This window comes from Pan paniscus, chromosome 2 (assembly GCF_029289425.2).
Source record: "Pan paniscus chromosome 2, NHGRI_mPanPan1-v2.0_pri, whole genome shotgun sequence".
Taxonomy (NCBI): Eukaryota; Metazoa; Chordata; class Mammalia; order Primates; family Hominidae; genus Pan; species Pan paniscus.
In genome coordinates, this window is record NC_085926.1 from 140,614,637 (window position 1) to 140,632,552 (window position 17,916).

Genomic DNA, 17,916 nt, shown 5'->3' on the forward strand with positions numbered 1-17,916 from the left:
CCGACCAGTTGTTCCTCTATCTAGGTTAACCCACTTGGTGCTTTAATATCTTCAACTATAAAATGGAAATAATTATGTCCTTGCTTTCCCTGGGTTATTATTATGAAATTGGTCATATAAATTTAAGGTGTCATCATAATTGTTTTTCAGATGGCTGAACTAGGCTGGCCTATTCTGGAATATGTTTTTAAAAATCTTTTTATACCCAAACTTTTACTTATTTATAGATTGAAAACTGTAACTATGCAGTGGAACTTGGGAAGAACAAGGCCAAATTCTCCTTGGTTGGCATTGCTGGGCAGGACCTAAATGAAGGGAATTCAACACTTACCCTGGCATTGGTATGGCAGCTGATGAGAAGGTAAAGGCTGATATGTTGGTAGCAACACTGCCTGTTTCCTCCAACAAGTAATCTGAACCAAATTTTTAGCTATTTTTGAACAATAATGAACACAGAAGAAATATACAATGCAAAATATTTTAATTTTTAAAGGATTTACTGTTGATTATGGTTTTTTTGTAAATTATATTTTATTTAAAAATGGGTCAATATCCAGAAACACTAACACTTTTATTAATGCCTCTTAAAAATGGCTTCATAAGGAATTGCTTTAAGTTTTAAAAATACCATGTAGTAGTTTTTGTTTCTGATTAATGAGGTTTGTAACTTTGGAATGTAACTGGGTGCAAATGCCAGACTAAAATTAGAAATATTTATTAGAACTGAACTATTTCTTAAGTATTTATCTAAACATTGATATAAATTATGTGAAAGCAAATTTCACCCTTTTCAGTCTCAAATATACATCTTTTCTGTTGCAGGTACACATTGAATGTGTTATCGGATCTTGGAGAGGGTGAAAAAGTAAATGATGAAATTATAATTAAATGGGTCAATCAGACTCTTAAAAGTGCAAACAAAAAGACTTCTATTTCCAGCTTCAAGGTAATCAAGAGTCCTAAAAAAAAATTTTTTTTTTGTAGGTATAGGAAGGAATTTTTTTTTTTTTTTGGAGATGGAGTCTCGCTCTGTCACCCAGGCTGGTGTGCAGTGGCGCGATCTTGGCTCACTGCAAGCTCTGCCTCCCAGGTTCACGCCATTCTCCTGCCTCAGCCTCCTGAGTAGCTGGGACTACAGGTGCCCGCCACCACACCCGGCTAATTTTTTTGTTTTTGTTGTATTTTTAGTAGACATGGGGTTTCACCATGTTAGCCAGGATGGTCTGGCTCTCCTGACCTCGTGATCCGCCCGCCTCAGCCTCCCAAAGTGTTGGGATTACAGGCATGAGCTACCACGCCTGGCCAGGAACGAATTTTTATTGGAAATTACATTGGTTTGGTTTAGAAATATATTAATGTTGTATGTCAGAAACATGATTTATGAGTTTAGGCATACTAATTGGCCTGTGTAAACTTGAAATATTCAGTTTTAATTACTAAATTTTTGATTGGTTGTCCAGTTAAGTATAAATGTAGGTTAATATTATCTGACTCTGGTAATCTAATCTTAAAAAATAAACAGAATAGAGCTAAAAAAAATCCAGTTATCAAATGAAAAAGATAAGAAGCCATTGTTTATATAGGACCTATAATGTTTTGTGCTCCCTAGCAGCAGTCTCAGAATTGTATTGACATCATTTCCAAGGCATAACAGAGCCAGCCAAACCGATTCAAGTGGGAATTGAGAAAACTGGTAGGAAAAAAAAAAATCTTGTCATCTGGCTTCATAATGGCACTTAACACTCACTTCCAAGCATTTGTGGATGATTCATAAAGCACTCAAAATGTAATCTGTACGTACATACCCACTAATTTTCATGCATTTCCATTGTGTTTTGCTTTTGCATGCAAGCCGATGTTAGCTACAAATAAGCATGTCTGCTTGTACACATTCATTCAGTGAGCCTTGTGTTTGTGATTTTATTATGTGTGAAAAACTAGCAATAAATTTGTGGGTTTTTTTACTGAAATAAAGTACAAAGAGATGAAACACTAAGCTATCCTAAGAGATTATCTACCCATTTTTATTTCTCTCTTTGCCTTTGCTCTATATGCTTAACAACATTGCAAAGTGAAAGAAATGTCAGAAATTTATCAGTTCAATCTTCTCATGTTTGCCAAAAACTAAGACCCAAAACGGTTTTAACAGGACAGCTGGATATTGGCAGAGACGTTGCCTGAGTCCTAGTTCAATTGATTTCCACCCCCTCTTTTCTATCTTGGAAGAAACTAATGACATTGAGTTTTTGTTACTGCTTGTTTTTTTTGAAGTAATTTTCAGTGCATGATTTGTCTCTCTGTGTTTTAAACATAAAACACAAAAATATAAAATAGCAATGGGGATTGTATTATAAAATTCTCTAATTGGCAGTTATTCTTTAAAATTGTTATGTTGAAATTATATGCATTTGCACATTATAGAAAATATTAAACATGTATATAGTTAATATGAGAAAATATTTAGGAGCAAATTAATATTTATTGAGCTCCTATTAAGTAACTTTTATAAGTAAAGAAAAAGGCATAAAGTATAGGAAATTAATTTGGCCCTCAGAGTGTTCACCATTTATTTTAAAGACAAAGATTGTATAACTGAGAAGGTAACAATACTATAGAGTAATAAAATCCAAGTAATGCAACTAATATTATGGATGAAAAGTCTGATCATTTCCAATTGAATGGTCAGTGAAGAGCGATAAAGACAGCTGGATTTGAACATCATAGATGGTGGGAGGATTTGAATTAGTGGAGAGAAAGGGGGATAACAAACTTAGAAGGGTCCATCTTGAATAAAGGCATGTCTCAGAAAGTTAGGAGAAATAGGACGGTTCCTAAGGGATGTTGCGCAAGACATAAATTGGGTCAAGATTGTGGAGGATTTTGGCCTAAATAAAGGATATCGAGTAAAGGGGGTAATAAGAAAGGCAATTATTTTAGGAATACCAATCTGAATGTAGTGAACAGGATGGGGAGGGAGAATAGTGTAACTGCAAGGACAGTGCAAAAGAATCCAAGGCAGTACTCAAGGTGTGATGTAATAAGGGGGCCGGGGCTGGGAATGGAAATGGTAAGATTAGAAAGCTATAAGTTATTGCAAAAGAAGAACTAGGATTTGGCTTCCTGATTTGGGGAAGAAGAAGGGAGGGAGGAGCCAAAACTCTTCATGTTTTGGGCATGGGTAACCGGAAAACAGATAACACTAATAGAAATGAGGATGTCATGAGGTACAGCTACTTCCTGGAAAAGGTGATGAGTTCAGTTTTAAGCTTGAATTTGAGGTAATTTTAGGAAAATGGGGGTGGTGAAAGGAGATACTAAAACTGGAAAGACAGACTTGGTGATCAGTTGAATAAAAGGGTTGAGAAATGGGAGTGCATAAACCTTTTAAGGGAGAGCAACCCTAGAGAACAGCCGACCTGAGAGTTTGGCTCTACTTAGAACTGAGGTGGCAGAAACATCGCAAAAGTGCTTGGCATTTTGCATATGCTTAATGATAAAATCTTTAAAGAGAGTGCAAATGGTTAAGAAATGAGGCAGTGAATGCTAAAACATAGTTGAGGTGAGGGAGGTATTTTTCCAACTACAGAAGGCATTATGTTTGAAGGCTATAATAAGTGGCACTAGCAGAAAAATTTTAATTATAAACAAGGTAGCACTATAGGAATTTCAGAAAAGACAAATTTACCCTTTTTAGCCATAAAATAAATTTCCCTTGCTAAGAAGACAGAGAAGGTGGTAGATCAGCAAATAATAATCATAATTACCATTTATTGAGTCCTTCGTGTCACTGTGTTAAGCACTTTACACATTGTTTAATTTTCTAAATACTCTGAGCAAAAAGGTGAGCATTAGAGAAGTTAAATAACTGTCTACTGTCATACAGCTTTTAAGCAGAACAGCTGGGTTTCATATCCAGGTCTGTCTACACACAAGGTGAAAGCCAAGCTTTGGAGTTGTATGGCCCTGGGTTGACTTTTGGCTGAGCTACTGATTAGCTGTGTAGCATACTGCTCATTTATTCCATAAATATTCAAAGCTTGCCCTGTGTCAGGTGCCTTGCTAGTCGCTGTGGCTACATAGTGCCCTCAAAGAGCTCACTATTCAGGGAAGGTGGCAAATAAGAAAACAAGAATCACAGTATGGGGTGTCAGCAATACTATATAAATCAGCTAAGGGGGGAGTGTGGGACCACATGAGAAGGGCATCTGTTTTACAGAAACCTTAGCGGTTTAAACTAACAGCAGGGCTACATCTACTGATGAATAAAACAGAGCTTACTTCTGGCTCAGCATTTAGTATCTGTGTGACCATGGGCAAGTTATTAATTTCTCTATTCTTCAGTTTCCCCATATCTAAAATGGGGAAATTAATAATCCCTCTCTACTAAGATTGTTGTTAGACTACATAAGTTAACAAAATGTAAAGAGCTTAACAGTACCTAGCACATATTAAGGGCTCAATAAATGGGGCTTACCATGCTGTTGGCATTGCTAATATATAAAGGGCATCATATGTGGCAGGACAGGGGACTCTGCTGAGCCTCTTAGGGAAGTCTGGTGTCCACATCACTGTTTTTCCAGATTTATTTGTTTATTTTATTTATTTATTTTTTTGAGACTGAGTCTTGCTCTGTCACCCAGCCTGGAGTGCAGTGGCGTGATCTCAGCTCACTCCAACCTCCGCCTCCCAGGGTCAAGCGATTCTCCTGCCTCAGCCTCCCGAGTAGCTGGGACTACAGGTGCCCGCCATCACGCCGAATTAATTTTTTGTACTTTTAGTAGAGATGGGGTTTCACCGTGTTAGCCAGGATGGTCTCAATCTCCTGACCTCCTGATCTGCCTGCCTTGGCCTCCCAAAGTGTTGGGATTACAGGCATGAGCCACCGCGCCCGGCCTTTCCACTTTTATTTTTTTAAATGACAGAAACAGCAGTGGAATGAAATGTTCTAATACATATCAAATAGAGGGAAAAATCATTATCTTGAAAATCAAGCTGTAGGTAATTCTAGATTAAGATATTGAAATTCTTTTTGCCGAAGTCATTTCTTTATGATTAACTTAAGGAAATAAAAGGAAAAATAATGGAAATGTATTTATATACTAACCTAAGGGTTTTCACTATAACCCCTTTCCCTTTGCAAAAGTAAAATGTCTTTCACTGATAATGTACAAATCAGAGGATTTGGAAGACAGGGCTATTTTCTTGGAAACAAGAAGATAAGAGATCTGATACAATCTTTAGAAACTTAAATTCTTCATTAAACTCAGTAGAAGCTTTACGCAAGGTAACTCATAAGAAAATGGGTGGGAAAAATACTTGTTTCCTAAATCTAAATGAAATATTTAAAATAACACAAATATGTAAATAAGGAATCAAATTATAGCACAATTAAATAAGTCACTTGTATTTTAAAAAATAATCATATACATATATGAAAGGTAAGCCCATAGAAATTAAAATGCATTCTAGAATGAAATATTGTTTTTAGAAAGTATAATACAGTACACATTTAGAGTCATCTAGAAAGCTTATTAAAAATGTAGATTCCCAGCCTCATTCATAGATAACCTGACATTAGTTTGAGTGGGGCTAGATTTGCACTTCTAACAAGTACCCCACATGATTTTCATGTAGGTGGTCTGCAGACTGATTTCTCAGAAACAGAAAAGATACAAAAAGCAGATCCGGATTACCAGCATCAGATAGACTTAAAGGACCTAATTATTTTTACCCTCTATCTCTTACCCCTGCCCAGAGATCTGTATCATAAAATGAACATTACCCCTGGCCAAAGATCTGTATCATAAAATGAACATTCCTGCCCAAAGATCTGTATCATAAAATGAACATAAGAATATAAATTTTTCTAAAATTAATAAATGAGGCCGGGCGCAGTGGCTCAGGCCTGTAATCCCACCACGTTGGGAGGCTGAGGCGGGTGGATCACGAGGTCAGGAGATCACAACCATCCTGGCTAACACGGTGAAACCCCATCTCTACTAAAAATACAAAAATATCAGCCGGGTGTGGTGGCTGGCGCCTGTAGTCCCAGCTACTCAGGAGGCTGAGGCAGGAGAATGGCATGAACCTGGGAGGCAGAGCTTGCAGTGAGCCAAGATGGCAACACTGCACGCCAGCCTGGGCAACAGAGCGAGACTCTGCGTCAAAAAAAAAGAAAATTAATAAATGAAGTGGCTCATAGATTGTGGCTCAAAGAAGCTGTTACTCTTCTTCACATGGCTTCAGATTGTTTTATTAGATATTGATTAAGAACTGACATTTGGCTAGAGCCTATACTAGATGCTTTCACCTATACCACCTCAGTATTCCTAAGAATCCTATGACATTCTACTTTAGAGATTAGGAAAGGGTGCTCTGGCTTCAAGTAACAGAAACCCAATTTCAAGTGGTTTAAACCAAAAGGAAAGGTATTGACTACAATAACAGTAATCCAGAGGTAGGGTAGACTTCTGGATTGGTTGAACCAATAATTGAAGAATGTCATTCAGGACTCTTTTTTTTTTTTCCCATCTCTGCTTTGCCATCTAATGTGCCAGTTTCACCCTAAAGCTGGTTTTCCTTTTGGTCATAGGATAGTTGCTGCTTGTGACAGAGGTTTCATTCTCTCATTCACATCCAGGAGGAGGGGTTGCTGGCTTTCCATAACATAGGCCCAAATTAAATTACTGTGGTAATAGAATAGCATTCCTCTATTTGGCTTAGACCAGTGTTTTGAAATCTTAAAAGAAAATTATCCTCTAAGGAATATTTTTAGACCTTTTTTTCCCTTTTTGTCTCTCCCATGAAATTTTAATGCAGAGATACACTGCATACCTGTTTATGCACTGTATGCTTTATACATAAACAAGGTTATCACCCTACCCCTATTGAGAATGCTTGACCTAGATTAATTTAGGTTCACTCCTGGAACTGTGAATGTCAGCTTTCCTTGAAGCTGATGTCTGTGTGAAGGAGGTATGGATATAGAGCAAAAATATGGGTTCTACTTGTATGAAAGAAGTAAAGAGTGTGTAGATTCTGGGTAGGCAAGCAGTGGTGGCCACTATTCAGGCTGAGAGAGAAAACAAATAATTTGTTCAAGTACTGATAACTGGTAAAAATCAGTTCAGACCAGGATGTCTGATTTCATCTGCAGTGCACTATTCACTACAATTTAGTTGTCCATTTTTAGCTTGCCTTGGTGGTAACTTAAAAATGGAGAGACTCTTGGGCATTTTAGAGTCAGACTGTCATGGGTTCTGTATTTACTGGTTGTGTAAACAAGTCATTTGAGCTATCTTAACTTTATATTCTTCATCTTTTTTTAAAAAAGAATTCCTTTACTATCAAGATGCTAGGGTTTAAAAGGTGGATTAAATAAACTAAAACATGTAAAACAACAAGACAATGTCTTTGTAAGTGTTAGTTCCCTTTCACTATTTCATTTTTCTTTCTGAAAAATATTAAGGGAAGGCTTTGGGATTCATGGTCTAAGAAATATGTGAGTAGAATTTATAAAATTGTTAATTAAAAATTCATCTATTCCCTTTCAAAAGTTTTGTATTTTTTACAGAATGGACACTATAGTTAGCATACTTAGGAGCTATCATGTCCACAAACCTTATTCAGATGTGGTGACAACTCTATATTATATATAAAGATTCAAGGAAAAGTATATTTTAAAGGGTTTATTTACGTGTGCTGGTTGCAGAAAAGCTGAACGTTAGGTTAAGTACAAAGAATTTGTAGATTGCCTTCAGTTATCAGAAGAGTCTGAAAATAATGAAAATTAAAGGTCAGATGTTTATGAATGTTCATCTATGCTTTATTTTCTAGGATAAATCTATAAGCACAAGTTTACCTGTCCTAGATTTAATAGATGCCATTGCACCAAATGCAGTTCGTCAAGAAATGATCAGGAGAGAAAACTTATCTGATGAGGACAAGCTGAACAATGCTAAGTAAGCCTTTATGGTTTATATTACAATACATGGCCCTTTAATTCTCTAAAATCCTTATAGGAAAAGTTACTATGCCCTTAAAATTCATATTTTTAAATATAACTTATATGTGTGTCTTAGATTTAAGACTCACAAACTTAACCTTTTCGTAAAACTAATCTTGTCAAAATATTTCACTCTTTTGTTAAAATATGTTAAGTGAAAACACAGTGGATAACACCAAGATATTTTTCTTGTCTCTTCAAGATACGCCATTTCAGTTGCTCGAAAGATCGGTGCCCGGATATATGCATTACCTGATGACCTCGTAGAAGTGAAACCAAAGATGGTTATGACGGTGTTTGCATGCTTAATGGGAAAAGGACTGAACAGAATAAAATAATCATTTCATATGATTTTCTGCCACATTAAACATATTGTATGCCTCACAGTTTACAGGATTCTGAAATGTAGTGGGTGTAAAACCAGAGATTATTTGTATGCTCAAAATAGTTATATATTCATTAATGAATTCAATATCCTGTTCATACTAGTTAGAGCTGGTCAGCCTTTTTGGGTAACACAGTTAATTTACCAACTGATACAGATAATAGAATATATTCATAATCAAGCTGATACTTCATGATTAAATTATTTTTGTTGCTTAAAAGTCGTATTAGACAAGACTAAATCATTCTTTTTTATGGTTCAAAAAAGATGAATACAAACGTTTTTGCAGGTTCTGCTGTGAAATGTGGTTTGATTTTTTTGGTGTGTTAATTTTGATCATAAATGCATTCATACTCATAATCCAGTTTAATCCTTTTATTTGCTTCCTCCAACTATTTAAAGTGGTCCAAAAACACTTTTCTGTAAGTTTCTATACTGTCTAAAACCTTATGGTGACCAGAATTGTTTATTAATATCAAACTTTTTTATATATGAGAACTAATTCTTGAATAAACCCCAAAGTTCACTCTCTTGTTTAAGTAGCAGCAGCTTTTTACTTAAAATTTAATTTTAACTACATTGATACTTTACATATCCTAGTTTGGTAACACAGCTTTAACTATGTCATGCAACATATATATGTTGGTAGGATGTTATTAGAGAGATATGTGTGCATATATATTTTTTTGCACCTGAATCACCCAGCTTTTCATAAGTGGTATGTTTAATTGGTCATTCAGCCAACCATCAGTATTTTCCCCCCACAACATGTGTAACACTTTTCAGTCTGTGGATATCTGATACATTAAGATTTCTTTTTATAAGTATTCATTTTGAATGTGCATATAGTTATTTGACCCCTTCCAAATACTTGTAGCCAAACATTGGCTAGAACATCCCAAGATATGCTGACACTGTCCTGTTAGCTTCATATTATACTTGCTAGTTTAGGTCTCTATAGAAGCCCTATATAATTTAGAATATGCCCACTGAATATCTTTAATAGAAAGTAACATAAAGCTAGTATTCAATCTAGAGTATTTTCATATGTTTTTTCACAGCCCGTTACAAATTGGCAATGTTTGGTTAATGTTTGTATTACTTGGAAATTGCTACAGCTTGGACTATTTTTTTCTAAATTTTTAGCATTAGTCCATTTCTGCTGCTAACAATTGAATCCAGAAATCTACTTTCTCCATCTTCCACTGTTAGTGCCAGTGAGCAATACTGTTGTGCAACAAAAATGTCACTTTATCTCAGTGTCAATGAGTAGTCTAAATTCCCTTTCTACCATTGATTTAAATATATATATTGGTAAGAGAGACTGCCCATGTGTTTAGAATAGAATTTTTTAAATGAAATGATCAACAGGTGGAATTTGAAATATATTCTTCTACAAAAGAGATTTCTTTCCCTTTTATATTTTGATGATTGTTTTCCTAAGATTAAGATATGTTCTTGCTCTTTTATAAGATTATTTAAATTATGTTTCCCTCTGATTTTTTTTCACCATTGTATTTACTAAGTTATTGGATTTACATGAAATCTGGCACTTTAGGGTGTTCTTTTTCTCACAGAGTATATTTAATAAAAATGCTGTGTATATAGAAATGTGTTTATATTTATTTCATTTGAAGAAAAATATTCAGCCTTGAAAATTAGTCTAGCATAAGCTTATTTTCCAGAAAAGAAAAGAATTCCTAAATGAGTTAGTAAAACAAAAAAAAAATTGTATTTGATTTCTTTGAAGATGAGGGTAGTTCTTTTCTTCTTAAATATGAAGAATTATTAAAAACCAACTGTGTGATTACTACAATTTAGTTTGTGCTGAAATAATTCAGGTGAATCAATCCATTCACAAATTTATCATCTATTATGATCCAGATACTATGCTAGACACTGGGGATTCATCTGAAAAAAATACAGATGAAGTCTCCTGACCTCATGTATCACATCCATGTATCATATCCTAGTAGAGAGACAATTCGTAAATAGGAATTTTAGACAGTGATAATGCAGTAGAATAAATAACATAAGGTAATGTGATAGAGACTGACTTGGGAAATGGAGTGGAGATTATTTGTATTTGGGTGGTCAGGGAAGGTCTCTCTAAGGATATTTGTGCTATAAGTGTTCAGCAGAGAGAACAAATGTAAAGAACCTGAAGCAGGCAGTCCTGTAGGCATCCTAGAAGACAAACAGGTGAACATGACCTGAGAGTACTGAGGGAGAGGCAGAGTCTGGAGATGGAGATGGAGTCTAGGGTATTGTAGGACTAGATCTAAATCTGGGTGTTTTTTTTTCTTCTCTGACTGGAGTCATGACTGCTCTTTTGTATATGTGGTTTGGGTAAGCTGCTTGAAGTAATATGCTGCTTCTGAATCTTGGATGCTACTGTTCATCATAACTCTGCCACTGGTCTCTGTATCACCTGTGTAGAAAAAACTGATAGGCTGCATAGATTATGTTAAAATACCCCAATTTATGCTGGATAAATAGTGTACCAGGCCAGGCACAGTAGCTCATGCCTATAATCTCAGCACTTTGGGAGGCCAAGGTGGGAGGACTGCTTGAGGCCAGGACTTTGAGACCAACCTGGGCAACATAGACTCTTGCTACAAAATTTTATTTATTTATTGAGACGGAGTCTCTCTCTGTTGTCCAGGCTGGAGTGCAGTGGCACAATCTCGGCTCACTGCAACCTCTGCCTCCCGGGTTCAAGTGATTCTCGTGCCTCATCCTCCTGAGTAGCTGGGATTACAGATGTGTGTCACCATGCCTGGCTAATTTTTTTGTGTGTTTTTAGTAGAGACAGGGTTTCACCATGTTGGCCAGGCTGGTCTCGAACTCCTGACCTCAAGCGGTCTGCCCGCCTCGGCCTCCCAAGGTGCTAGGATTACAGGCATGAGCCACTGGGCCCAGTCCTCAATTTTTTTTTTAATTAGATGGGTGTGGTGGTGTGCACCTGTAGTCCTAGCTACTCAGGAGGCTGAGGTGGGAGGATTGTTTGAGCCTGGGATTTTGACACTATGATGAGCTATGATTGCACCATTGCACTCCAGCCTGGGTGACACAGCAAGATGCTGTCTCTTAAAAACAACAAAAAGTGTATCAGAGAGGTAAGAGGATTTCTGCAGCTGAGATGATCCAAAAAGACTTGTGAAGAACAGGGTGCAGTTGCAACACTGGCTTAGTTTGAAGTAGGAACAGCCCCCCAAACCCCAGCACTTTGAAAGGCCTCCTAGAATTATCTACCAAAGTAAGTTGGGATTCCCCAGTCTTAGAAATTAATCCAGCCCCTATGGGAGTCCTCTGGATAAAGAATCATCTAGGTCCAGCAACTTGCAAATGCCTCGGATTAAAGTGAAGCTATATCTACATCACGCTCTATCTCGCTTGCTCTCCTGCTATATCACATGTGCGACATAGTTCTGAGCCATCTAAATTTTTTCCCTCAAACACGAAGTTTTGGGTACATCAGGGTTAGTGTTTTTCTGCTACTAACTAAAAATTGTGCTGCACTACAGAGAGTGTAAGCACACACGCATAAATACAAATATGTGCCACTGTTCACTGGCCACAAATTTACATGAACAATCTTGACATTCCACCAAATAAACTTGGAACTGTATTAAACATTACAAAATGAGGAAGATTTACCATCTACTAGGGATAAGACAGAAAACAAACTCAATAGATTATCAACTGTTTTGAAGTAAATACATGAAAATGTTTGGAAAGACGGTCTGCTAAGGCCTCTTAGAAAAGACCTAACAAAGACTTTGAATTATGAGAAAGTTGTATTTAGGAAATTTTGGGAGTTAACGTGCTGGCTGAGACAGGGATGGAACATACCAGCCTGAACAGGATAGGGAGTATTTCCTCCAAATATAAGATACTCTGAAGTAAATTTATGTATTCTTTTAAAAACCAAAAACTTTAAAGGCACAATTTAGAGTTTTCTATATGATTATGGGAAGCAACAGGAATTATTCAAGAGGCGGAATTTCCAGTTTCTCCTCCATTACCTTTTAAAAGCAGAAGACAACAGCAACTCTATAATGGTTATAATACTTTAAAAGTTTGGTTAAAAATAAATTATTTGGCAGGGTATGATGACTCATGCCTGTAATTCCAGCACTTTGGGAGGCCAAGGTGGGCAGCGGCACTTGAACCTAGGAGTTCAAAGGCCAGCCTGGACAACATAGTGTGACCCCTTGTCTACAAAAAGACTTTAAAAAGTTAGCCGGGTGTGGTGGCATGCGCTTCTGGTTCCAGCTACTTGGGAAATTGAGGTGGGAGGATTGCTGGAGCCCAGAAGGTTGAGGCTGCAATGAGCTATGACTATGCCACCGCACTCCAGCCTGGGCCAAATAGCATGACCCTCTGGGAGAAAGAGAGGAGGGAAGGAGCACTTACGGAGCTTCATTCAACTCTTGCCCAAATAACAGATCTGTCTTTTAAAATCAGATTCATAAACGTGACGACAAACTTATCCAATAGTTACATGTCCATACTTTTGAATTAATTGCAAACACATGTGTGACAATAGGAATCTTATGCCAATTTCAGATCATAAACTGGTTGTTAAAAAAATATACAGACTCGGCCGGGTGTGGTGGCTCATGCCTCTAATCCCAGCACTTTGGGAGGCTGAGGCGGGCAGATCGCGAAGTCAGGAGTTCAAGACCAGCCTGATCAACACGGTGAAACGCTGTCTCTACTAAAAATACAAAAAATTAGCTGGGCATGGTGGCGGGCACCTGTAATCCTGGCTACTCGGGAGGCTGAGGCAGGAGAATTGCTTGAACCTGGGAGGCAGAGGTTGCAGTGAGCCGAGATCGTGCCATTGCACTCCAGCCAGAATGATGGTGTGAGACTCCATCTCAAAAAAAAAAAAAAGAAAAAAAGACCAGGCACAGTGGCTCACACCTGTAATCCCAGCACTTTGGGAGGCCAAGGTGAGCAGATCATGAGATCAAGAGATTGAGATCATCCTGGCCAATGTAGTGAAACCCTGTCTCTACTAAAAATAACAAAAATTAGCTGGGCGTGGTGGTGCACGCCTGTAGTCCCAGCTACTCGGGAGGCTGAGGCAGGAGAATCACTTGAACCTGGGAGGCAGAGGTTGCAGTGAGCCAAGATCACACCACTTGCACTCCAGCCTGGTGACAGAGGAAGACTCCGTCTCAAAAAAATAAATATATATACACACACACACACACACACACACACACACACACACACACAGAGCCTCGAGAGACCTGTGGATGGTTCACATCATAGGACTCAGTGCAGACAACCCCCAGTACCAGCCCAGAGCCTGATAGACTTGCTGGGTGGCTAGATCCAGAAGAGAGATAACAATCACTACAGCTTGGCTCTCAGGAAGCCACATCCCTAGGAAAAGGGGGAGAGTACTACATCAAGGGAACACCTCATGGGACAAATGAAGCTGAACAGCAGCCTTGAGCCCTAGACCTTCCATCGGACATAGACTACCCAAATGAGAAGGAACCAGAAAAACAATTCTGGTAATATGACAAAACAAGGCTCTTTAACACCCCCCAAAAAATCACACTAGCTCACCAGCAATGGATCCAAACCAAGATGAAATCCCTGATTTACCTGAAAAAGAATTCAGGTCAGTTACTAAGCTAATCAAAGAGGCACCAGAGACAGGTGAAGCCCAATTTAAAGAAATTAAAAAAAAATAGAGGAAATACGGGGAGGCCAGGCATGGTGGCTCATACCTGTAATCCTAGCCCTTTGGGAGGCTGAGGTGGGTCGATCACTTGAGGCCAGGAGTTCAAGGCCAGCCTGAGCAACATGGCAAAACTCCGTCTCTACTAAACAAAAGAAACAACAACAACGACAACAAAAAAAAAACAAAATGAGGGGAGAAAACTTCAGTGAAATAGATAGCATAAATAAAAAACAATCGAAACTTCAGGAAACAATGGATGCACTTAGAGAAATGCAAAATGCTCTGGAAAGTCTCAGCAATAGAATCGAACAAGCAGAAGAAAGAACTTCAGAGCTCGAAGACAAGGTTTTCAAATTAATCCAATCCAACAAATACAAAGAAAAAAGAATAAAGAAAAAATGAACAAAGACTCCAAGAAGTCTGGGATTATGTTAAACAACCAAACCTAAGAATAATTGGCATTCTTGTGGAAGAAGAAGAGAAATCTAAAAGTTTGGAAAACATATTTGGGGGAATAATTGAGGAAAACTTCCCCAGCCTTGCTAAAGACCTAGACATCCAAATACAAGAAGCTCAAAGAACACCTGGGAAACTCATCGCAAAAAGATCATCACCTAGGCACATTGTCATCAGGTTATCAAAAGTTAAAATGAAGGAAAGAATCTTAAGAGCTGTGAGGCAAAAGCACCAGGTAACCTATAAAGGAAAATCTATCAGATTAACAGCAGATTTTTCAGAAGAAACCCTACAAGCTAGAAGGGACTGGGGCCCTATTTTCAGTCTCCTTAAACAAAACAATTATCACCCAAGAATTTTGTATCCAGCGAAACTAAGCTACATAAATGAAGGAAAGATACAGTTTTTTTCAGACAAATGCTGAGAGAATTCACCACTACCAAGCCAGCACTACAAGAACTGCTAAAAGGAGCTCTAAATCTTGAAAAAAAATCCTGGAAGCACATCAAAACAGATCCTCTTTAAAGCATCAATCTCACAGGACCTATACAACAAAAATACAATTTAAAAAAAAACAACCCAAGGTATACAAGCAACAAATAGCACAATGAATGGAATAGCACCTCATATCTCAATACTAACATTGAATGTAAATAGTCTAAATGCTCCACTTAAAAGATGCAGAATTGGAGAATGGATAAGAATTCACCAACAAACTATTTGCTGCCTTCAAGAGACCCACCTAACACATAAGGATTCACATAAACTTAAGGTAAAGGGGTGGAAAAAGACATTTCATGCAAATGGACACCAAAAGCAAGGAGGAATAGCTATTTTTATATCAGACAAAACAAACTTTAAAGTAACCACAGTTAAAAAAGACAAAGAGGGACATTACATAATGACAAAAGGCCTTGTCCAATAGGAAAATATCACAATCCTAAATATATATGCACTTAACACTGGAGCTCCCAAGTTTATAAGACAATTACTACCAGACCTAAGAAATGAGATAGACAGCAACACAATAATAGTGGGGGATTTCAATACTCCACTCACAGTACTAGACAGGTCATCAAGACAGAAAGTCAACAAAGAAACAATGGATTTAAACTATACCCTGGAACAAATGGGCTTAACAGATGTTTACATAACATTCTACCAAACAACTGCAGAATATACATTCTATTCATCAGCACGTGGAACTTTCTCCAAGATAGATCATATGATAGGCCACAAAACAAATCTCAATAAATTTAAGAAAATTAAAATTATATCAAGCACTCTCTCAGACCACAGTGGAATAAAACTGAAAATCAACTCCAAAAGGAACCTTCAAAACCATGCAAATACATGGAAATTAAATAACCTGCTCCTGAATGACAACTGGGTCAAAAATGAAATCAAGATGGAAATTTAAAAATTTTTCAAGCTGAACAACAATAGTGACATGACTTATCAAAACCTCTGGGATACAGCAAAGGTGGTGCTAAGAGGAAAGCTCATAGCCCTAAATGCCTACATCAAAAAGTCTGAAAGAGCACAAATAGACAATCTAAGGTCATACCTCAAGAAACTAGAGAAACAAGAACAAACCAAACCCAAACCCAGCAGAAGAAAGGAAATAAGATCGGAGCAGAGCTAAATGGAATTGAAATGGAAAAAAAAAAAATACAAAAGACAAATGAAATAGGCCGGGCGCAGTGGCTCACGCCTGTAATCCCAGCACTTTGGGAGGCCGAGGCGGGCAGATCACAAGGTCAGGAGATCGAGACCATCCTGGCTAACACAGTGAAACCCTGTCGCTACTAAAAAAATACAAAAAATTAGCCCGGCGTGGTGGTGGGCACCTGTAGTCCCAGCTACTCAGGAGGCTGAGGCAGGAGAATGGCATGAACCCGGGAGGCAGAGCTTGCAGTGGGCTGAGATTGCGCCACTGCACTCTATCCTGGGTGACAGAGCAAGACTCCATCACAAAAAAAAAAAAAAAAAAAAGAAACAAAAACCTGGTTCTCTGAAAAGATAAATAAAATTGATAGACCATTAAAAAGATTAATCAAGAAAAGAAGAGAGAAAATCCAAATAAGCTCAATTAGAAATGAAATGGGAGATACTACAATTGACACCACAGAAATACAAAAGATCATTCAAGGCTACTATGAACACCTTTACACACATAAACTAGAAAACCTAGAGGAGATGGATAAATTCCTGGAAAGATACAACCCACCTAGCTTGAATCAGGAAGAATTAGATACTCTGAACAGACCAATAACAAGCAGCAAGATTGAAACGGTAATAAAAAAAATCACCAACAAAAAAAGTCCAAGATCAGATTCACAGCTGAATTCTACCAGACATTTAAAGAAGAATGTCACTATTCCACAAGACACAGAAAGAGGAAATCCTCCCTAAAGCATTCTATGAAGCCAGTATCACCCTAATACCAAAACCAGGAAAGAACATAACCAAAAAAAAAAAAAAAAAACAAAACCAAACTACAGACCAATATTCCAGATGAACATAGATGTAAAAATCCTTAACAAAATACTAGCTAATTGAATCCAACAACATATCAAAAAGATAATCCACCATGATCAAGTGGGTTTCATACCAGGGATGCAGGGATGGTTTAACATATGCAAGTCAATAAATGTGATACATCACATAAACAGAATTAAAAACAAATCACATGATCATTTTAACAGACGCAGAAAAAGCACTTGACAAAATCCAGCATCCCTTTATGATTAAAACCCTCAGCAAAACTGGCATACAAGGGACATACCACAATGTAATAAAAGCCATCTATGACAAACTCACAGCCAACACAATACTGAATGGGGAAAAGTTGAAAGCATTCCCTCTGACAACTGGAATAAGACAAGGATGCCCACTCTCACCACTCCTCTTCAACATAGTACTGGAAGTCCCATCCAGAGCAATCAGAGAAGAGAAAGAAAGAAAGGGCATCCAAGTCAGTAAAGAGGCAGTCAAACTGTTGCTGTTTGCTGATGATATGATTGTATATCTAGAAAACCCTAAAGACTTCTCCAAAATGCTCCTAGAACTGATAAAAGAAGTCAGCAAAGTTTCAGGATACAAAACTAATGTACACACATCAGTAGCCTTCCTATACACCAACAGCAACCAAGCTGAGAATCAAACAAAGAACTCAATTCCTTTGACAATAGCAGCAAAAGTATTTTGTTTTATTAGAAAAATAAAATACTTAGGAACATACCTAACAAAGAAGGAGAAAGAACTCTACAAGGAAAACTACAAAACACTGCTGAAAGAAATCACAGACGAGGCAAACAAATGGAAACACATCCCATGCTCATGGATGGGTAGAATCAACAT

General features: G+C 37.5%; 1 protein-coding gene across 9 annotated transcripts in view; it reads left to right on the forward strand.

The window, feature by feature from the left end:
- The window catches only part of PLS1 (plastin 1), a 132,861-nt gene extending 124,472 nt beyond the window's left edge, over positions 1 to 8,389 (forward strand). For 8 of the 9 annotated variants that reach the window (XM_055110584.1, XM_055110581.1, XM_055110580.2 and 5 more), the window contains 4 exons: positions 228 to 361; positions 823 to 946; positions 7,837 to 7,961; positions 8,208 to 8,389. In XM_055110584.1, coding sequence (XP_054966559.1) covers positions 228 to 361; positions 823 to 946; positions 7,837 to 7,961; positions 8,208 to 8,343 — 519 coding nt within the window. In that variant the 3' untranslated portion in view covers positions 8,344 to 8,389. Of the gene's footprint in view, positions 1 to 227; positions 362 to 822; positions 947 to 1,612; positions 2,385 to 7,836; positions 7,962 to 8,207 lie in introns of those variants that run through there. The other variant, XM_034957553.3, reaches the window with a different exon arrangement.
- Positions 8,390 to 17,916: the final 9,527 nt, after the last annotated feature.